The sequence below is a fragment of the Lemur catta genome, chromosome 6 (genome assembly GCF_020740605.2).
Source record: "Lemur catta isolate mLemCat1 chromosome 6, mLemCat1.pri, whole genome shotgun sequence".
Lineage (NCBI taxonomy): Eukaryota > Metazoa > Chordata > Mammalia > Primates > Lemuridae > Lemur > Lemur catta.
This window is the reverse complement of record NC_059133.1, coordinates 13,110,993-13,133,600: the sequence shown is the minus strand read 5'-3', so window position 1 is coordinate 13,133,600 and position 22,608 is coordinate 13,110,993. Positions and strand designations below refer to the sequence as shown.

Below are 22,608 nucleotides of genomic sequence, written 5' to 3'. Positions count from 1 at the left end.
AAGGTTGTCCCCAGGCTGGGCAGTGAAGAAGGCAGGGGAAGAATGCCCTTCTGCTGTAATCTGCTGCCTCCACAGTGCCCGCGTGGCTGCTGCTGGGCCACAAGGGTTCTTCAGTGTCCCTGGCCCCTCCCCGCAATTCAAGGCTGTAGCAGGTACAGGATCCGTACACTGGCAGGTTCGGCCAAGTGGTTCCCCAAGTGGGCTCACCCTGGCGGCTGACTTGTTGGCAGCCCCCAGCCCAGGTGGGCAAGCTGGTGCAGGACTGCTGATACCAGATGCTGCGGGAGGTCTCTCTTCAACCAGGCCCAATCCCTTTACAAGTATAGGGCCAAGGCACAGCCTTCCTGCTGTGGGTGGGAGTTGGGCCATTCTCTTACTTAATCTTCAGAACCACCCTATGTGGCTTTAATTATTACTACTCCCATTTTACAAATGAGGAGAGGCTCAGAGAGTTTAAGTACCTAGCCCGAGGTTGCATAGCTTGCTGAGTCTGGTTTCCAACCTAGAGCAGTGGGACTCCAAAGTTTATGCTTTCATCTTTCTAATTCCTCAGTTCCCTAAAACAGCTGAGATCTCCCATCCTTGCCAGTTACCATTTGGGCAGGACAAGCCCTCTCAAATGTCTAATTCTGCTACCTACTGGCTCTGTGATCTGGAGTAAGTTACTTAACCTCTCTAAGCCTCTATTTCTTTAACTGTAAAAAGGAGATAAAACCGTTATGAGAATATATGGGAATGACACAGAAGCACTTGGCAGAATGTCTGGTACACAGAAGGTGCCCAGTGAATGTTAGCTAGTGTCATGTGTATTATCATCACTAAGAGGCTGAAAGGGCTCCCCCTGCAGTGGTCCCAGAGGCTGAATCCCCCTCAGGCAGATTCAGGCACACCCTGGCAGAACTCACCGACCCCTGGCTGTTATCTAATTGCAGATCAAGTCCTGCTACTACCTGCCTTGCTTTGTCACCTCCAAGAATGAGTGTCTCTGGACCGACATGCTCTCCAACTTCGGCTACCCTGGCTACCAGTCCAAACACTACGCTTGCATCCGGCAGAAGGGCGGCTACTGCAGCTGGTACCGAGGATGGGCCCCCCCGGACAAAAGCATCATCAACGCCACAGACCCCTGAGTGCCAGACCCTGCCCACCTCACTTCCCTCCCTTCCCGCTGAGCTTCCCTCGGACACTAACTCTTCCCAGATGATGACAATGAAATTAGTGCCTGTTTTCTTGCAAATTTAGCACTTCGAACACTTAAAGAAAAGTCTATGCTGTCATATGGGGTTTATTTGGAACTATCCTCCTGGCCCCACCCTACCCATTCTTTTTGGTTTTGACATCACCCATTTCCACCTGGGAATTTCTGGTGCCAAGCCAGAAAGAACGAGGTATGCATACTCCTTCTTCTTCGTGATAATATAATCTCTATTTTTTTAGGAAAACAAAAAGCGAAAAACTACCCCCTTCGGGCATTGTAATACCTACCCCTCTTTCTTCTTCCTCACCCCCCTCTCCCCTCTGCCCTTCTCCTCCATCCCAGTACTTAAAGGACCCAGACAAGGAAGCTGCTGAGAGGCCAGCTGTTTCAGGATCAGTCAGGGGCAGCACGCAGACAGACTCGAGGTGTGTGAAGGAAAGATCTTGTGCACCGGGGAGCTGCTACTGCACGTCCCAAGCAGGCTGTGTCTATCTGTGTCTGCATGTCAGAGTGAGGGAGGGAAGGAAGGAACCGCCAGAGGGGGTCGGAGATGACACAGCAAGCACACAGTTTCCCCAGCCCGGTGATGCTTGGGTTGACCAGGTATTTCTGGGTCTGGAGCAAGCAGCCCAGGCCTTGCTAACAGAGCTTTCTTAGTTGGTGAAGACTGAAACACCTGCCTGAGGTCAGGAGGCAATCTGCCTCCCTTGTACAAAAGCTCAGGTGAAAGACTGAGATGAATGTCTTTCCTCTCCCCGCCTCCCACAAGATTTCCTCCTGGAAACCTCTTTGGTAGATGTGGCCGGGAGCTTGCCTTTATGTAAATGGGAGAAGTACACGCACCATACACTATCCACAGATATAGCCAAGTAGATTTGGGTAGAGAATACTCTTTCCAAAGTAGTGTTTAGCTCACCTAGGGGGATGTGTTTGTATACACATCTGCATATACCCACACGGGGACATAAGCTAATTTTGTTTTTTTATAGGACACAGAATTCTGTTCAATGCTGTTAAATACGCCAATAGTTTAATCTCTTCTATTTTGTTGTCGTTGCTTGTTTGAAGAACATCATGACATTCCAAGTTGACTTTTTTTTTTTCATTGTAATTAAAATTTGAAATTCTGAACACCCTTGGCACCCTGTCTTCCCCATAAGTGGGGTCACCTGACCTCCGTCCCTGTCCTCTTCTCCTGCTTCCTGTTTGGGGCCTTCATTTAACTGCCTTACTGGCTGGCTTGGCTCAGATAGCAGATGAGAGTCGGTTTGGGTTGCGGGTCTGGGTACAGAGGGGACAGCTGCAGAGTGCCCTGCCGTGGCTAGATGGCCACCGCTCCTGGGTTTGGAGACAGCTTGTTCCCCGTTCCCCAGCTCACTGGTGGGCAAATGCCGCCTCCTGAGGTCCTCACCTCATGGAACTGAAATAGTCGGCCACTAGGGAAGCCTGACTCTGCAATCAGCTATAAGGTTTTTGTTGTGTTTTATGAAATAAAACTATAATATAAACTCTCTTATTAAATGAAATTATTTTAAGTTTTAGTGTCAAAAGTGAGGTGCCAAGAGTGGGCGATAATGTATATTTTACAGAGCTGGAGATGGTCGGATGGGGTCATTTAACATGACTGCTCTCTGTCTCTTTTTTCAGATTACGGGGGTTTTCATCCTCTGTTAGCATTCATATCTCCAGCTCATTCCACTTTAGGACACAGAGCTGCCAATTGAAACAGGAGAAGAGAAAAAAGAGACGTAGCCAACACATTGTAGCGTCTTGCGCGCACACAAATGCCCAGGCACGGTGTTTGGCAGAACCCCAGAGCAGGAAGGCAGCGCAGGCGTCAGGCTTAGGATCGACTGCGTCCCCTTGTGCCTGTCCCCTTGTGGTCATGCCATTTGGCAGAGCGGGAGATGGGAGCAGAGGGAGCTGAGGCCAGCAGGCCAGTGGTTTTAAGGGGATGAGCCCAGACTTGGTGTTTTGGGATTGTCTTTATTCCAACCTCAAAGTCTCGCAAGGTGGAGTCCCTGCCCAGCCCGTGCAAGTGCCCTCCCGCAAGTGGACGCCGGCATCTCCTCTGTGAGGCATCTGGCTGTTCTCCGTCCCTGGTGCGTGGTCACCCCCACTCACATAAAGAGGGACTTGGGGTGAAGCCTGAGCACAAGGCACCTGAAGTTTCCCTGCACAGTAGCTAAGTCGGAACCACAGCCCCATTTGTTAGGCCTTGGTGAGCAGGTCCTGGGCAAAGGAGGGTCTTTTGCAAAGCGATGTGGTCAGAGGGCGGTTTTTGAGCTTTCTATAAGCTATAGCTTTGTTTATTTCACCTGTTCACTTACTGTATAATTTAAAGTCATTTATGTAGCTGAGACACTTCCGTATTTCAATCATATCGTGAACGTTTTATTTTGCTAAATCTTGTGTCATGTGTAGGCTGTAATATGTGTACATTGTGTTTAAGAGAAAAAGAAAAACAGAAACCCACATGCCGCCATTTTCCTGAATCAAATTCTACAGTGGAATGGAGAGTAAAATACTTCTGCGGGGCAGGCGGCTAGACTGGTGACCAGGAGAACCAGAAGGATCTAGTCACTGAGGCTCCCCCAGCCTCCTCCCTGTTGCGATCCCCGTGGTTTGAGGCGTAGGAAGAAAGGAGATGGGAAAAAATGGAAAGTCTATTCACATCCTTGCTCCGTATCTACTGGCCCTGGGTAGTCTGCTACTCACTCTCATTCCCTTTCCCCCCAAGACCCTTTGACCACCCAACTGGGAACCCATGATTTCTCCAACAAACTCAAGTCCGTGGGAGCTGTGATTCCAAGTTCTCTTTGCCACCTTTGGGCATTGCTTCTGCCTCCCAATCAAGGAAGGCCCACACCCAGGCTCTCGCCTCTCAGGCCAGCGCTCCAACCTGGCCAGGGGAGTTAAGACTAGGAGACCCTCCCCCCGTCCCAGACCTGCCTCCTGGTGGTTGAGCTACAGCCACAGACACCATTTTTCACACCATGATGCTTGGGCAATTGAAGAAACAAATGACTTACTGGAATAGGTCTGTCTAGGAACCACTGGGGCCCCAGGAGATACTGCCCTTCTCTGCCCTGGCCTTTCCCCTCATCTCGTGCATGATGAGCAACAGTGTGGATTATCCCAAGGTGGTACCCAAGTGTTTGGCTCCTGGCTGCCTAAAGTAAAAATATCACTAGAGTATTTTTATCAGAGAGAAATATTATAAAAATCTAATGGCAAAAGCAAAACAAAATGGGGGAGCGTAAGGCAGGTGGATATCATATCAACAACTTCCAAATTGGCTCTTTGGAGGTGAGAGGAAAGGAAGAACTTAGAGAATGGCTTATGGTTTGGGGCTGGGGGCATCTTAGATTCTCGTGTGCCCCCAACTTTCCCTGTAGCCAGTCTGCTGTCCTGAAACCCAGAAGTGATGGAGAGAAACCAACCAGAGAAAACCTTGTCTAGAAGGAATGTATTTGTTGCTAAATTTTGTAGCACTGTTTACAGTTTTCCTCCATGTTATTTATGAATTTTATATTCCGTGAATGTATATTGTCTTGTAATATTGCATAATGTTCACTTTTTATAGTGTGTCCTTTATTCTAAACAGTAAAGTGGTTTTATTTCTATCACGCATCTGCTGGCTCTTGCCTTACTGTGTCCTGACGGTCACTGGGGGTTATATAGACGCCAGAGGGCCTTGATGTCTGTCCTGCCGCCCCAATTCCAGGCCTGTGCACACTCTCTCCCCTACCTGCTTCTACAGCCTGGACCCCCACCCCAGTCCTTTTCCCTTGGCAGGAGAAACTTCAGGAAAGGTGGCCTAGATTTCCTCCTGGCTGCTAATCCAGCCTTGACGTTGATCCTGGACTCTGTTGCCAGGGTTCTTCTGAGTTCTACAAGATCTGGATTCTCTATCCAACCACTCATGGGTGGGGGTGCAGGTACTCCCAGACTGGGGCCCTGACTCATCCTTCCTTGTTTTTTTTCCTAAGAATCTCAACCTGGTGGAGGTAGGGAGGGGAGGCCTTGATGTCAACTGTCTGCTTGAAATTCTGAGTGTGGCTCATGTTGGTTGGGGATGCCAGGAACTGATGAGGTTCCACAACAGTGGGTGGCCCCCCCCAGAGCACACAGAAAGGCCTGTCACCCTCAGTGGCCTGGAATGGCCACAGACTCCTCACCCAGCTCGCATGCCGCCATTGACAATGTTTCAGGTTATAGCTTTTGCCCCTATTTTAAAGCTACTCAACTTTGAGCGTCTATCACATGCCCGGCACAGGGCTTTATACTCATGATCACGTGAAATCTCAACAATCTCACAAGGTTGTTCCACCGTCATCCACAGTTTTTAGCTGAGGAAGCCAAGGTTCACAGAGATTAAGTCATTGCCCAAGAACTAGTACACAGACAGAATTGCAATTCATACTCAGGCCGGTTTGATGATAAACCCTGAATTTTCTCCACTGTAGTCACACTTTGTTGGAACGTGATGGGTTTCACAGGTGCCCTTCTTATTCCAATCAGCATATCCTGGATTCTCTGACACTCACTGGATCAGATATAAGGGAAAGGTAATCAGTGGAAAACCTCTGCTTGGTCAGATTGCTCCCAGCTAGAACCCGTCGTCCTACCTGTCAATGTCTCCAAACAAAGTTGTCCAGCTCAGCAGCCTGAGCTCGAATTCTCCAAACAGGCCACAGTCCCCAGCTGGGACTATAGGATACCCTACTAATTATTCTGTTTCCTGAGACTCCCAACCTCTCCAAGTCCAAGCACAAGGCCACAGCCCGCATTCCTTTGACCAGTTTAGCAAGATCACCTGCCACATAGCAGGACTGTTTCCAGCTGCCCACAGCTCCTGCACCCATCTTCTTCCAGCTGCAGGTGGAGAATTCTCCGCCCCATTCAGAAAGACATTAGTCTCTCCCCACCAGGTATCCTCCAAATGAGAAGCTTTACCATGTACTCCGAACAAAGCCCCACCTGCTTCCCAGAGACAACCGCAGGGGTATTCAAAAGTTAGAAAGCGAAGAGGACACGGAAGGAAACTGCCCTTCAACAATCACCACAAACAAAATATTACTGCTTTTTATTAAAACACAAGTTGAAACCAGGTCCCAGAAAGGGCTCAAATGAAATAACACCCTGCCTTGAAAACATCTTTTACCTTTATAATCAACCTCTGGCTCCGACATGCCAGCTCAAGTTGTCCCCTGATTTGTTGAAAGTTCCCAAGGTCCCTCAAAATGCTGTCCACCTTTGCCATTTGTCCTACTGCCTGAATTTCACCTGGGAAAGCCAGGCATTCCCACAGGACACTGGGGCTCTTCCTCAGAGTCCAGGTGGTCAGGGAGTGATGCCTGAGCCCTGGGGACTCAGACATCTGTATTCATGCCACACCATAAAACAGAGTAAAGAAGGGCACTCACCATTGGCTTATGGTTGGGAAAAAATGTTTGCTCCACAAGCGGGAACTTCTCAGGGCCCAGGTTATGGAAGATCTTAATGAGTTGAGAGAACTAAAACAGAAGAGGAGAAAACATTGATCAGCCATTCGTACTGAGTATGGTGACACCTGTCACTTGATCCTGAGCCTCAAGTGTCTGCCTGCTCGGAGTTGAGCTCTGGTAGCTGTCCTCGGCCTATAAAATAAAGGCCAGAGTCCTTGGCTGAACGTTCAGCCTCTCCCTTATCTAACTGCATCAACCCCTCCCCTCCATTCCTGCCCTAGACCTAGTAAGTGGGCAGGATACTGGGGTCAGCTCAACTGCATTTAATGAGCACATACTACATCCTCAGCATTTCACACAAGGTCCTTGTCCACAGCATGACCTGCTGATGTTCATGCCATACCTTTGCCTGAAATGTCTTCTTTCTAGAAAGGCAGCACTGCAAGGAGTTCATGGTGTAGACTTTGGATCCAGCCTCCCTAGGTTCAAGTTCTCTCTCTACCACTTACTAGCTATGTAACCTGGGAAGTCACATAAGGTTTCTGAGCTTTGTTTTCTTTACTTCTAGGCTGGACATAACAGGACACCTTACCTCACAGAATTGTTGGCAAGATACAGTGTGCCTTTGTCTACAGGAATGTGTGAATGCTAAATGATGCTATTATTAATAAATATTGTCTCTGCTGTTATAACACTTCTCATCTTCAACAGCTCAAGCCACATCCCTTCCCACTGTGCTCGTGCTGCTTCAGCCCTTCCTTGTTTGCCCTAGAGGGTGAGTTCCATCACTGTGCTTCATTATCAGGGCAACAAGCTAACCTTGAGGGAAAAGGGCGTATGGTGGAGATAGGAATGTCTTCATCTTAGGCTGGAGGGAAGCATGAGGGCCATGGGACCTGGAAGGGGGACAGAGTGGGGATCAGGGACACTCCCTGGAGCAGATGACATAAAAGGAGGAAGAAGGATGTCTCGCTGCACTCTAGGTATGCAGTGAGGCTCGTGTGTTCTGGAGACCCTTAGTGGCTGCCATGGCTGTGGCCCCAGGTACAAGGGACAGTAAGAGGAGGCTGGAAGGTCATCCATCAAGACCACCAGGAACCATAAGGGCCAGCCAAGGAGCCTAGAATTCGCCCAGAAGGCAAAGAAGAGCCGCTGGCGGATACGAGCAGGAATGAGCAGGTCAGGTCCTAATCAAGAGGCTGGAATCAGCTGCAACATGTGGCTAACTATGGCTGCCCAGTGGTTAGAAAAGGGCCAAGTCTCATGCCTGTCTGGGGGGTCACTAAGAGCCGGGGCAGAGAGAACGCAGTAACTTAGGAACTTCCTGCATCAGCCCAGGATGGGTCTGCAAACTCTTGGGGCGTAGCCTGCATGTACAGTGCAACCGGAAGTCAACCTGGAGGGTCTGGTAGACCTCAGAAATGCGGGAAATGATGTGAGGGTGGAGGGGGTCCCTCATTTTACAGACAAGGAAATTGGAGTCCAGAGTGGGAGCTTAAATCCACAATTAAGCACATGGGTTTTGGAGAGGCCCAGTTCTACCACTTACTCCTAGCTCTGGGCTAATACTATTTACGACCCTTTCCTAACAGTGGCACTTGAGTTTTGGGTGCCTTAGGCCACAACGTTCAGTTAGGGCAGAATGAGAAGGAGACCAGGGCCATGATAATGGAGGTAGACTATCCATATCTATTAAATCAATACAGGTAGACATTCAGTAAATACTGAGTGTCAACTCTGCGTGGGACTTGTTCTAGGTGCTAGGAGCAATGATGACTGTCACTATTCATTGAATGTATACTTGGTGCCAGCCACTATTATGAGCACTTTATACATGTTAACTCATAACCCAAACAGGAAGGCCCTGCTATTGTCATCATTTTCCAAATAAGGAAGCTAAGTTCAGAGAGGTTGAGGGGGTTGCCCAAGGTTACACAGCTCATAAGTAGAGGAGCCAGGACCTGGGAGTCTGGCTCCAGAGCTCACACTCCCAAGCACTGCCCTACGCCACTAGGTGATCATACAGACAGCAACGCCAGACAGACCAAATGTCTATAAGCTTCACATGCTAATACCCCACAACCTCCAGGTATCATTCCTCCTTCCCTCCTTTGTTTTGCCCCTGGGAACTTATCATAGGCCATATTACGTATTTGGTACATTTATTTATTAATGCATTGTACTAGAATGCCCACTAGAATGTAAGATCCACCGGGTGGAGATTTTGGTCTGATTTGGTGCTCACTGCTATGTTGTAGGACTTAGAACAGTACCTGGAACAGAGCAAGTGCTCAATAAATATCTGTTGCATGAACAAATTACTTCTAGCCAGGGAGACAGGTAATGCACAAATGAATGGATAAATACAGCCTTCCAGGTGGAGATAAGTATTGGGGGTAAAAACTAAAGGCCGGTAAGGGACTTGAGAGTGTCTGAGGGAGTGGAGAGGTGGTATTTTAGGAAAATAAAATACCTCTCTTACAGGTAACATCTGGATGAAACACGAATCAAATGAATGACTGAAACTAATGAGTAAAAGAAGAGAAATCAAGTGATGGGTGTTGAAGATAGACGGCTTCACATTCTGGCTTCAGCACTCACTGGCTACAATGACCCTGCCATTTCCCACTCTGCAAAGTGGGGGAATGACAACCACTTCACATGACAGTGACAGTATGAGCACCAGGTAGCACAGTTTTTTGATACGTAGTAAGTGCTCAGTCAATGGTGTCTACTGTGAACAGGCAATGATGATAAGATGATAGAATGTTAATCAAAACAATACTACATTCTTATGACTAATACTGTTATAATGCTACTGTATCATAATATGTAATTATATAATATTGTTTAGGCAACAATTCCAACAAGAGTCCTGGGATCCAAGTGGTTTCTTCAGTTCCTTACATATTAGTAAGATTCTTTTCACTACAGAGACCACCATGCTGGGGAAGGGGCCCATTGCAGGGCTGGGAGGCCACCCACTGCCTCCCAGAGCCCTCCAGGTCAGCCTGGCCCGTCACCTACCACCCAGGGCTTGCTGCAGAAGTTGTAGACGGAGTAGAGCGAGTTGACGGCGGGCAGCCCCCCGTACTGCAGGCCGATGACCAGGCTCCGGTAGTCTTCGCCCAGGGCCATGCTGTAGGCATGCTGGCGGACCAGGATGAAGTCTGGCTTGAAGGATCTGCTGAGAGAGGGGTCAGCGGGGCGTCATTACCACACTGGCACAGCAATGACCCGCAGGCAGGTACCTACTGCACTCCCAAGTAAAAGGACTGAAAACAACATATATTTCCTTCTGTTTGTTTTTCTGGGCTCTTTTCTAAACTTTCTACATCGAACATCTATTTTATTTGCAATCAGAAAAAGAAAGTATCAAATAACTCAGTGGATGGACTGAGATTTCACCAGGTACCAGCGCTGAACTGAATGTGTGCATTCCCTGTCGTGAGGACACCTGCCCCAGGAGGTGGGCACTGTGCCATCAGCTCCCATGCTACAGATGAGCCCTCTGAGGCTCCGGAAGACTGAGTCGCTTGCTCAAAAAGACACGCTGCAGGGAAGTGGCAGAGCCAGGTCTGTGTGGCCTCGTGGCTCTGGCTGTCAATCACCAAGCAGCACAGCCTCCTTCCCGCAGATTTCAGATCAAATGTGTCTCGTTCCCTTCCAGCAGCAGCCTCGGGAAAGCAGCAAGAGTACAAACGAGATGGCCAAGTCTGTGGCAGGCTCTTTGCTGGCCCCTCTGGAGGTGTGATCCCCATGAAATCTCACAGACAGACCTGGGCAAGGTGCACACTGTTTCCCCATCTATAGACGGGGACAGCGCAGCTCAGAGAAGTTAGTAAGTTCCCCAACTCACACAGCTGGGGAGCAGGAGAGCCAACTTGAACTCAGGGCATCCAGCTCCAAGTCCACATGCTTTTTACTGCAGCACCCAGCCCCAGGTGGACTCACACATCATGTCATGCACCCTGCCCAGGATCTACCTATTTTTGGATTCCTCACTTCTAAGACACGTAAAAAAAATCAGACTCGCTGTCGGTATGAGGCTGACGCTCAAAATGGTATCCAATCGATCCGCTTGGCTCGTCCAGGGCCAGACACTTAGCTTCAAATAAACTGTGTCTCTAAAATAATTCTAATGTCAATTAAAATAACTCTCCAAGGGAAAGGATTTGCCCCCCACTGAAGACAGAAGAAAAGAATGTGCAGCTACTTCTGAAACCATTCTTAGCCAGCGCCTCACTGCACACCCAGGGCCTGACCCCGCGTGAGCAAGGGTGTCACCACCATGTGCTGCAGGGTGACGGGCGTGGACGCCGTTCCTCACTGCCAGAGGAAATAGAAAGTCTCCGTGGCTAAGTTGTAACACATTTCGAGGGGCCACTTGGATGGGAGCCTCCTCTCCACACGCATGGTTCACGGTGTGCCCAGGGCAGGGGCCAGTCACACTCGTATTGCTCTGTGGTTAGGGTCAGGGTGAGAATCCTGGAATTATAGCAGCAGGGATGAAAGAAGGAAGGAAGGGAGAGCCCGTGTGTGCCCCTGACAAGGATCTGATGATGGCAATAGGATCACCGACAATATAACAACTCGCTGCTTTTATCTCATTTCAAAAGTAATAAATGGCTGAGCGTGGTGGCTTGTGCCTGTAATCCTAGCACTTTGGGAGGTCAAGGCAGGAGGATCCCTTGAGGCCAGCAGTTCAAGACCAGCTTGGAAACATAGCAAGAACCTGCCTCTAAAATATAAAAAATTAGCTGGTCATGGTGGTGCGCACCTGGAGTCCTGGCTACTTGGGAGGTTAAGGCAGGAGGATGGCTTAAGCCCAAGAGGTTACAATGAGCTGAGCAACAGAGCAAGACCCTGTCTCACACACACAAACACACACACACACACACACACACACACACACACACACACACACACACACACACACAGAGAGAGAAGTAATACATGCTCCTTGTGAAAAAACAAAACCAAACCAAACACCCCTTGGTGTGAGTGAGTGTGTGCCGGAAGGCTTGGATCTTAAAAGAAAAGTAGGGGTTTGTCAAGTGGTGGGTTTGGAGGGTTCTCCAGGTGGAGGGCACGGCACCTGCGGCTAAATGGAAGGGTCCTCGTAGTGTAGTGGGCTGTGCTGTGTTTTGTTTTATCTGCTCAGTATTTTCCTTTTCGGGGAAACACAGCCCATGAGAAAATCCTGTCCAATCAGAGAACCACATTTCGCTGGGCGGTAACTGGTCTGAGGACTGTGCCTCTGATGTAAAATGGGCCCGTCAGAATCCTTCTCAGGTATGCTGTGTGTGCGCTCTGGGAAAGAGGAGAGGCCAGCTGAGCTGATGTCTCGAAGGTGGGGCTGACGGAGACCGTCCCCGCTGCGTGGCAGGAATCCCCCCTGCAGTAGAAGTCCTGGCTAGGAACAGAGACAGGAGGGAGACAAGAGCCCTGTCAACATTAGTTGAGCCCCTGAACCCCGCTGAGCCTGACAGCAGAACCATCTTTATCTTCTGAGTTATGAGAGCTATTAAGTTCCCTTTTGTGCCTGAACTAGTTTGAATTGGGCCATCAGTATTGCTCCGATGGATACTGGGAGTAAGTAGCAAAGTTTGCAATTGGTTCCATGGCTGGAGTACAAGGTGTGAGGAGGCATCATCAAGGGATGAGGCTGGGTAAAAAGTCCCCACAACCCTCTAAGGCCCTTCCCACCTCCCTGGGGAGCCCCACTAGGCCTAAGCCCTGGGTCTCTCACGCCTGGGCGAGGTCTCCTTCAATCCCACGCAAACTGGCACATCCTGGCAGCAGGCGATAGCCGGGTTTTCTTGTTGTTTGGGCTTTAACCTTAACATGAGCTATATTATTTGGGCTCCCGATCCCAGGTCTTTCTCAGAAGTGGCTGTCGACACTCGGGAGGAAATCAAGGACAGCATATAATTACATGGGAAAGATGGGACAGGTGATGTTTTGCCGGGGGATTACTGAGTGTTTCAGGCGTCGTCGGAAGGCAGGGGCCAGAGGCTGAGTGACTTGCAGCCACCGGAGAAGTGTAATAATTCCCTCAAATATGCAGAGGCCTGTGGTGGCAAGAACAGATCTTGGCTGGGCTTTGCCCGGGACCTAAGTTAATGAGCAGAAGCCTCATTACTCCTGGTGGCTTGACCGCTATTTCGTAACTGTCCCCTGGTCGCCGAGAGCCAAGTTGGCAAAGGGTGACGATCATGCTGATTTTGTTCACATGCTGAGACCCATCACAGCCAGATCTGGTCCCAGCCGTGTCTGGGAAGGCTCCGGACTCTGTGCCATCCATGGCTACCGGCAGAGAGACCTCAGTTTCCCCACAACTGTCTCCCCATAACATTCCCCGTAACACTTCGCACCATCTCTGGAAGTTCAACCTTGGGTGTCCAATCTGGGGGAAGGGGACAGAGGGAACTGAGCAAACCATCGAAAGGGGAGGGGAGATCAGAACATCTCAGTGGTCCCCACTCCCTTGAAGGCTTGTGGCACCCCTGCACTGCTGCAAGGATGAACCGGAGGAAACGTGCGAGCCTCGCAGATGGGGGGGTTCATGACGGCCATATGGAAGGGCTTTGGGAATTAGCGATGCTTCCCGCCAGCCTGAGGACTGCAAGAAATTAGTCCAGGCCGAAAAGAAATTAGGTGGCAGCCAACCAAGAATCTGGCGAGGGGCAGACAACAGGATGCTGCAGGGAGGCCTGCGGGGCCCCCACAGCAGCCGCCAGCTGCACACCAGCAGAGACGCGGCCCCGCGGGGCTTACGGACAGCCGGGCTCTCTGACGAATCCCGGGGCCCTCTTTGTAAAGTGCTAGGGGGTTAATAAAACACAGGCACGAGTTGCTGGAAGAAGTAGGCCTCCTTGTTTCCTGGCTCAGCCTCACTCTGCATCTTGGTATCTTTAACCTGGTGTCTTCCTCCTCTTTCATTTCGGAGAACAAGCCCTTGACTCTGTCCTTGCTCTATTCTCTTTCTCCATCATCCTGGGAACGTCACGTGTTACGGGTTGAACTATGTCCCCAGGAAGACATATTCTAGTCCTAAGCCCAGGTACCTTTGAATGTGACCTTATTTGGAAATAGGGTCTTTACAGAAGTAATCAAGATGTCACATTGGAGTTCAGCGAGCCCTAATCCGATGACTGATATCTTTAGGAGAGGAGGGAAATTTGGACCCAGACGCAGAGGGAGGAAGAAGAGAATGCCCTGGGACAAGGGAAGCAGAGATTGGAGCGGTCTATCTACAATCCAGGGAACGCTGAGGATTGCCGGTGGCCATGAGTAGCTAGGAAGAGGCAGGGAAGCGTTCTCCCTGCAGCCTTCAGAGGGAGCATCGCATGGGAGTCTTGACTGCAGACTTCTAGGCTCCAGGAGTGTGAGAGAATAAGTTTCCACTGTTTAAACCACCCAGCAAGTGGTACTTGGCTACAGCAGCCTCAGGAAACGAACACACTGTGCATCACCAGGTCTCCTCTTTCTAGCAGCTTCCAGACTTGCCGGCTCCCCTGGTTCCGGTGTGTGCCCTCCACAGCCGCATTCCACGCTTCTCAAAACAACCACCCTGGCTTATTCTGTTTGGGCTGCTAGAACAAAATACCATAGGCTGGATGGCTTTGAAACACAGAAATGTATTTCTCACAGTTCTGGAGGCTGGGAAGTCCAAGATCAAGGCAGTGGCAGATTCAGTGTCAGGGGAGGGCTGCTTTCTGGCTCCTCCTCTCTGAAATGTCCTGAAATGGTAGAAGGGACGAGGCAGCTTTCTGGGGTCCCTTCTATTAGCTCACTAGATCTCATTCAAGAGGGCTCCATGCTCATGATCTAGTCACCTCTCAATGGCCCCACCTCCTAATACCATCACATTGGGGTTAGGTTTCAACATAAATCTGGGGGGACATAAATATTCAGACCATAGCAAACCCCAACCACAATAATAAAAAAAAAAAAGAAAACCTTTACTTTAAGGTTGAAAATAAGCTGGTAGTTAAATAATGTTCATCTATATATGAAAAAGAATGAATAAATCAACGAGTTGATAAATGCATGGAGATTTGTTTGGATGGGTGTTCACCAAAATGCTAACCTGGTTATTTGAAGAGTGAGATGGGAAATGGGAATTATTACATTGTTCTTCCTACGTTTTGGTACTGTCTGCATTTAAAAAGAAAAAAAAGAGCACAGTGCATTTTTACAATCAGGAAAAAACAATGAGGTTATCTTCATCCTGGCAAAAATGGAAAATGTAACAATGAAGTCACATCATGGAAAATGCTTATGGTACAGCTTCATGTGGCATAAAACAATAGAAAAGAGAGCCTGTTTTATGACTAGTGCACCATAAAAATGATGGGCCTGGAAGGAGAGCTGGAAAAAATGCTCACGTGTTAAGGTGGTGAGGTGGCAGGTGCTTTCTCTTCTTTTGAAAATTTCCACTTTCCTTATATTGTGCTTTGGGCATTAACCAAAAATTTCAGTTGGCAGGCATGCATAGATAGATAGATAGATAGACAGATGATAGAATGAGACAGGTAGGTAGATAGATAGATCAGGAACAAGTCCCCTCCACTTGGCCTTACAGCCATAATGAGCCATCTCTTGTCTTCGTTCCCTTGCTAGACCTGTTGGACAAGGCAGCCCGTGCCCGCCAGCCCCAGTTCCCACATACCCTTCTCCTAACGCTCTGCCCCTGGCTGTCCGCCCCTTTCCAGCCCAGTGAAATTGCACTGAGGTCACTTCTAAATGCCAAACCCCCAGATCAAATGGCTTCTTCTGTGTCCTCACCTCCCCTGATTTCTAATTATAGCCAATGTACTACGAGGCTCGAGCCCAAGCCCTCTGCCTATCTTCTCTCATTTAAACCTGACAAGGAAAAGCTATAAGGAAACCGAGGCACAGAGCAGTTAGGGAAGTTGCCAAGGTTGCACAGCTCTTGGTGGTGGAACCACGAGTCACATTCCGTAGGCTGTTGGTTCTAGAGCAGGTTTTCCCAAACTCAGCACTGTGGACATGTTGGGTCTAGATAATTCTTTTTTTTGTGGGGGGTGGTACTGTGCATTGTAGGATGTTAGGAGCATCCTGGTCTCTGACCACTAGATGCAGTGGCACACCCATGTTCAGCTGTGACAGCCAGACACGTGTCCAGACATTGCCAAAAGTCCCTGGGAGGTAAATGCAGCCTGGAGGAGGACCCCTATTGCAGAGTTCCTCTTGGCCTCTGCAACAGCATCACTGTCCTCACCCCCTGCAAACTGTTTCCTCCTCGCCTGAAAGACTCCCACTCCCCTTGTTCCTAGCTGCCTCCTCCTGGCTCCTTCACCGCCATCTTCTCCCTCGTTATAGCTCTTCTGCAAGGCTCAGTATTCGGTTCTCTGCTCCATGGAATCATCTCCACCCAGGGACTCCCCTTACCTTGTCCTCACAGGAGCAATGAAAATGACTCAGGCTGGGTGCAGTGGCGCACACCTGTAATCTTAGCACTCTGGGAGGCCAGTGTGGGAGTACTAGTTGAGCTCAGGAGTTCGAGACCAGCCTGAGTAAGAGGAAGACCTCATCTCTACTAAAAATAGAAAAAGTAGCCAGGCATGGTGGCAGACACCTGTAGTCCCAGCTACTCAGGAGGCTGAAGCAGGAGGATTGCTTGAGCCCAGGAGTTTGAGGTTGCTGTGAGCTATGATGATGCCGCTGTACTCTAGCCTGGGGAACAGAGCAAGACTCTGTCTCAAAAAAAGAAGATAAAAATAGAGAAAGAGAAGAGACAGAGAGAGACAGAAAGAAAAAGAGAGAAAGAAAGAAAAGAAAGAAGGAGGGAGGGAGGAAGGACAGAAGGAAGGAAGGAAGGAAGGAAGGAAGGAAGGAAGGAAGGAAGGAAGGAAGGAAGGAAGGAAGGAAATAAATGAGTTGGGTTTGTAGAGCACTTTCTTTGTGCCAGGAATCAGTTTTAGGATTTTAGTTATGTTATCTTTAATCCTCACAATGACCCTACAAGATAGGTACTATTAATAGCCTCTTTTTTCAAGAAACTAAGGCACGGAGAAATCAAGCACAGGGAAAACAAGGGCCACCTGGGACTTGAGTGCAGGTCTTTGGGCTTCAAAGCCAATGTGCATAACCGTGCAACCAGCACCTTCCACCAACTTCAGTCTCTCTTCATCACCTCCAGCTCACTGTGCCTGGACCCCACGTCATCAGCCTCCCCCAAAGTGGATCTCCTGACTTCTGCTAAAGGCCCACCATGCCCCCAGGAACTAAGATCTGTCACCCTGAACTCCTCTGCAACTCTTCTCCCTGACATCCACTAAGTAAAGAGTCGCCAAGGCTGCCGAATCTTCCCTCCAGAAGTGTCTAGGACTGGCCCCTGCATTCCCCACTTCCCAGCCTCACGCTGGCTTTTCCTCCCATTGCTTCGTGCCTGAGACACCTCAACAGACCATCAGCTGCTGAGTCCTCAACACAGGCTGGTCATCTCATCCCTCCCAGCAGCACAGACCCCGCTCAGGGTGCGTCCTTCTGAGTGGTGAGTGTTACGTGATGCCCCTGACTCCGCCCCAGGGATTCCAAGCTAAATGCCAGAGGGCCCAGCAGGTACCATTGCGGCCGAGTGAGGTGGGCATCTTCACTGGTCTCTTCTCACACACTCTCTGTTTCCATATTAAGCATGTAGGACTATCCTTCATTCCCACAATGCTCTCTCTGACCTTTTCTGGAAGCATGCAGGCCTCTCTGTGTATGTTTCATTTTCCCACTCTGGATAGCAACTTGAGCACGCGAAACCTTTCGTTTTTCTATAGGAGGACACAACCTCTAGATAAACAGCAGTTGACACAGGCTCCGGGGAGACCAAGTGAGGAGAGGCTGGGACTGATGAAGGAGAAAGCACGAGCTGGTCTAAGGTCGAGCCACTGTGGCCACGTAGGAACAAGGTCCCTGTGTGGCCCCTGGATTTTTCAAGAAAAGCACAAATCTGGATATTTATATGAAATTCTCAATTACTTAAATGTTGACAACTCATTCAAAAATTTTTTAAAAAATCATTATACAGAATGGTAAAAAAAAAAAAAAACCCAACACACATACACAAACACACACACACACAAACACATACATACACACTTGGAAAACAGTAAAGTCCCTGCAATTGCTAAGTATCTTAGTCCCTTAGAGCTGGTATAATGAAATACCATAAACTGAGCGGCCATAAGTAACACAAAATGTATTTCTCATGGTTCTGGAGGATGGGAAGTCCAAGATCAAGGCAGCAGCAGATTTGGTGTCCAGTGAGCATCTGCTTTCTGGTGCATGGATGGTGCCATCTTGTTGTGCCCTTACATGGTGGAAGGGGCGGGGGAGCTCTCTCGGGCCTCTTTTATAAGGGCACAGATCCCATTCACGAGGACTCAGCCCCCATGCTCATCACCTCCCAAAGACCCCACTTTGTAATACCACCCCTTTAAGGGTTAGGATTTCAACATAGGAATCTGGGGGAGACACAGACATTCAGACCACAAAGCTAAGGATTGGAATATACTTTTGTGACTCCTTCCCGAGTACCTAGCAGGTCTCAAGCACATAGCAAGTGCTCAGGAGATCCAAACGGACCTGCAGTGGAAATGACTTCACTTCTCCAAGTCCTGGAGCACCTAACGTCAACCATCCTTTAATAGATGAAAGGAAAAAAAGATCAGAAGATGCCAAAATAATATGAGGAATAGTGGGAACGATCAAGACATTGTCTAGTCCTAGCTCTGCCATTGACTTTGAGAGTGCTGCTTTTCCTCTCTGGCCTCAGTTTCCTCACTGGCAGAAGGAGAACTGGCTAAGTGACCTCTGAGAGCCCTTCCTGGGATACCTGTCTCCAATTCTTGGACTTGGAGTCAAGGCTTTTTTAACTCCTGCCTCCTGTTGTGTCTGCACATCTGAGTTTCCTTGTCACATTCTGTCATGTAGCAATTGTTTATATGGTTTGTAAGAATCATGTTTACCCACTGTTGGGTATGTTCTGAGTGCCAGGTGCTTGCAGGCGGAGTTTCAAGCATTATGTCATAGGGTCCTCACCTCCAATCTCTGTGAAAGGTGCTCATCTTGGGCTGGGCTCTCCATAAGCAGAGGCCAAAACAGGGACGTGGACATATGTGACTCATGGAGCAGCACAAGTGAGGCTGTCGTGGGGCAGCACAAGTGAGGCTACTAGCCTCAGCCTGCCCCACAGAGGGGTCTGGAGCAGACACGGCACCCAGGAGTTGTCCCACCTTGAGGGAAGGGTGCCGGGCTTCTGCCTCCCCAGCAGCAGTCAGTTACTGACTCCCCATGGGTGTTGGAGGAGGGGGTTCAGCTGTCTCAGGGACGCAGTGACCATCGGCCCAAGGCCATGGAGAAGGCCACAGGTGTAGCCCTACCCTGGCACTCACCACCGCTGGGGGCACTGGCTAGCAAAGAGGATGTGAGCAGAGAACCAACAGCATCCACACAACACTATTATTAGCCCCTTTTGCAGATGAGGACAACTGAGACCTGGAGTAGTTAAATATGTTCCCGGGAACTATTAATACCAGTTACAGAGGTCTGGACTATTAAGCACAAATCACACCTCTCAGGAGGGGCACAGTCCCCTCCCCTGAAGGGCAGGACCCCTGTCTGAAGTGCCTCTGTTTCCCCAGCACCCAGCACGGTGACTGCACCCAGGGGGTGCAGAGCTGCCCTTGGAATGGCTGAGTTTGGAGCTGCTCCTCTCCAGGGCCGTGGGGCCCCGGGTGGTGCATCTCTGTGAGGCAGAGGGGTCGGGCCTCACCCCCGCGGGGGCCTCGGGCGGCCCACTCTCCGCAGCCACCGAGCTCCAGGGCTGTCAGCGGCTGCGGCGCTGGGCCGGGCCTGCTGCCAGGCTGCTGCTCGGGGAAGGGGAACATTATTCATCGGGCAGATAAGGCAGCCGATGAGAGATGGCCCTCCAGGCAGCTGCTCCTCAGGGGCGCTAGAACGGATGCCGGGGAAGTGAGGGGAGGGCAGGAAGGGGGGGAAGCCCATTTTGAGATAAAAAATGATGGCATTGCCGAGGGGTGACGGGAGAGCACATTTCAAACCAAGGCCGGGCGCTAATATACACTTACTTATACCCAAGGCCTTCCCCACAAATATCCATGCCTGACAAGCCACATCTGCGCTCTGTCAGGGTAACTACGGAACTAGTCAGGGGCTCACTGATCAGCACACTCAGCACGAAGTGTCCACCTGGTGGGGCGCACAGTCCCAGAAAGGTCCCCCCGCCCACGCTGGCTCCTCAGTGCAGGCCGGAGATGCTGGGCCCAAGAGATGTCAGATGCTCCTGCCTGGGCCACAGCCCGACATCACTCACCCCTGCGCCCACGGCCCTCGTGGCAGTGATCTCAGGCGGTCAGCCCCTCCCCGCCGCTCCCCTAGGCCTCCCCTCTGCCCTCAAAACTAGCCCCCACGTGGTGGAGTTTTCCGGGAAAGCAAGAGCGGGTCAACTTTCTGCACTTTTATTCTTTGGTTGGATTTTTTTTCATATAACAGTTTTGCTGGGACATAATTCCTACATGATACGATTTACTCATTTAATGTGCAATCCAGGGGTTCTTAGTATAGTCACGGAGTTGATCAGCCACCACCACAACCAAATTTTGAACATTTTTATTGGGAGCCATTAAAAGGGACCCCAAGAGTTTCCTGGGAGAGAGGAGGGCAGGATGTGACGTCTGTCTGCACAGGGACGCGGACTCCCAGGTGATCTCCCCTGGTCTTCCCTGACTCCGCAGCTGCCTGTCCAGCCTCCTGGGTCACCTCCCTTTCCCACCACAATGGAGGGTTTCCCACCTGACCCCCTGACCCCTGCCTTACTTTGACTCTTCATTTGTGGTCAGTGCGGGGAAGGGGGTAGAAGGGGAGTCCTTAAAATTACCTATAATCTTACATTTCTTTTTATAAAAACAATCTAAAACAAATGCAGCAAAATGGTAAAATTTGACAAGCTCAGTCATGAACATAAGGGAAACAATGGTTAATGTTTATCAGGAGTGTGGGGCACTTGTCTTTTTAAGAGCTTTACCTTAATCCTGACAGCTGTCCTTTAGGCAGGGGCGTGTGCATGTGTGTGTGCGTGCGCGTATGTGTGTGTGTTCAAATAAGACAGAGGCACAGGAGGGTTGCGCAGCCTCTCCGATGTCCCACAAAGATCTGGGATGCCTGGCTCCCTGGTGGGAGCTCTTAACCACCTTGGTAGATCAGTGTTTGTTATATTATTCTCTGTGCTTTTCCTGTGCTTGAAATAGTTCAGATATGTTTTTGTAAAGCATCTGAAGTAAACATGGCAACATGCTCATAGTTGTCAAACCAGTGTGTTCAACTACCCATGTTTAAAATTATTCCAAGTTTAAAATATGTATATGAATATTTAAAAAGAAAACCAGAAAGCCTCCATGTTATTGGCCCTTATCACACCACATCCTAGCTGTTGATTTACTTTCCGTTTCCCCCTCTAGGCTGCGAACTCCACCAGGGAGGGGCGACCTTGGATTTATACCTGTATTTCCAGGCCCTGGCCAACTGCACGGAATCTATAAGATCAATGAAGTTATTAAACTAAAGGGAGCTACTCAGGGGGCCCACACGGGTGGGGACTGAGCAGCTATGCAGAAAGGCTGCAGAGGCCACAGGGAACAAACGTGGGCCCTGCCCTCCCCACCGGAGACATATGGCAGCAATTTTTAGGACCATCACCCAGTCAGGGCTTCCAGCATAAACGCTTCCAGCTGCACCCTCCACTGTGGACAGGAACCTCTCAAGACAGGATCTTGGCTGCTTCCAGCCCAGCGCTCACGCCCAGCAAGGAAGCAGAGAGCAGGAGCCACTTTCGAGAAAGCCACCTGGGTTTCACCCATCGTGTCTGGGGCTCTGCCTCTTTGCTGGGTTGGCGGTTGCCAGATCGGCTCCCTTCATTCTAGCTGAGTGACTCTCAATCTTGGCTGCCCCATGAAATCACCAGGGAGTTCTCAAAACTATTCACACCTAGTCCTTTCTCCTCTTCCCCCCCTCCAGGTAGTCTGACATAATTGGTCCGAGGCGGCTGCCTGGGCTTAAACATTTTTAGGAGCTCTCCAGGTAATTGTAATGTGGAGCCAAGGCTGAGAACCCCTGTTAGGTGCTCTTTGCCAAAAAAGATAGCTGCTAACAGGTAAACTTTGATGGTGGTTTCATTCAATGCAAATTTACTGAGCATCTATTATGTGAAAGGCTTTGAGGAAAGGGAAGGTTTGAGATCCCTGCCCTGTTGAGTAGATAACTTGAGAAGAGGAATCATTTAGACGGTTTTCATGTACGCAGATCCAACAGCCAGTCTGGAAATCGTAATAGAGTCTTGGTACCTCCTGTGCCCACATCAGACATCAATGATTGATCGCAGGATAATTTCTTGCTGAGTCCATAGTCTCGGCCAATAAATAGATGCTGGACAAGAAGGCAAGGTGGTAACTATATATGCAATACTTAGGTATGTTTTCTGAAGTTTCAGCTGGGCACAGATTTATTCTTTCCCCAGCTAGGTGGGACTTCAAATACTCACTCCAAACAAGAAACATGTCAGCATGAAGCAATCACATAAAACCAGGTCTGGCTAAACCTGGGAAATGCTTCTAAGCATTCAAGTATAATCCTAACAAATGTCTAACACTGCTGGTGCATGGACTATCCTTTGAGAACCACTGGTTAAGGCCCACACTGGCCAAGCACATGTGAGCTCATTCAATTCTTCCAATAACCCCAGGGGTCTATTCGTGGTGTGCTTAGAGCATGGACTTTGGGCTCAGGCCCTAGTTCTACCACTGAACAGCTGTGTGATCCCAGGACCATTAGTTAACATTTCTGTGCCTCAGTTTACCCATCTTCGAAAAATAATATGGTAACAATAACATGCACTTTATGGTGTTGCTACAAGGGTCGAAT

General features: G+C 49.6%; 2 protein-coding genes across 2 annotated transcripts in view; one reads left to right on the top strand and one right to left on the bottom strand.

The window, feature by feature from the left end:
- The window catches only part of TIMP3 (TIMP metallopeptidase inhibitor 3), a 55,991-nt gene extending 51,160 nt beyond the window's left edge, over positions 1–4,831 (top strand). The window contains exon 5 of the mRNA XM_045553010.1: positions 933–4,831. Coding sequence (XP_045408966.1) covers positions 933–1,130 — 198 coding nt within the window. The 3' untranslated portion in view covers positions 1,131–4,831. The remainder of the gene's footprint in view (positions 1–932) is intronic.
- SYN3 (synapsin III) overlaps positions 1–22,608 on the bottom strand; it is a 409,534-nt gene that overhangs the window by 262,385 nt on the left and 124,541 nt on the right. Inside the window, exons 5-6 of the mRNA XM_045553009.1 lie at positions 9,676–9,832; positions 6,628–6,717 (exon numbers count right to left, since the gene is read on the bottom strand). Coding sequence (XP_045408965.1) covers positions 6,628–6,717; positions 9,676–9,832 — 247 coding nt within the window. The remainder of the gene's footprint in view (positions 1–6,627; positions 6,718–9,675; positions 9,833–22,608) is intronic.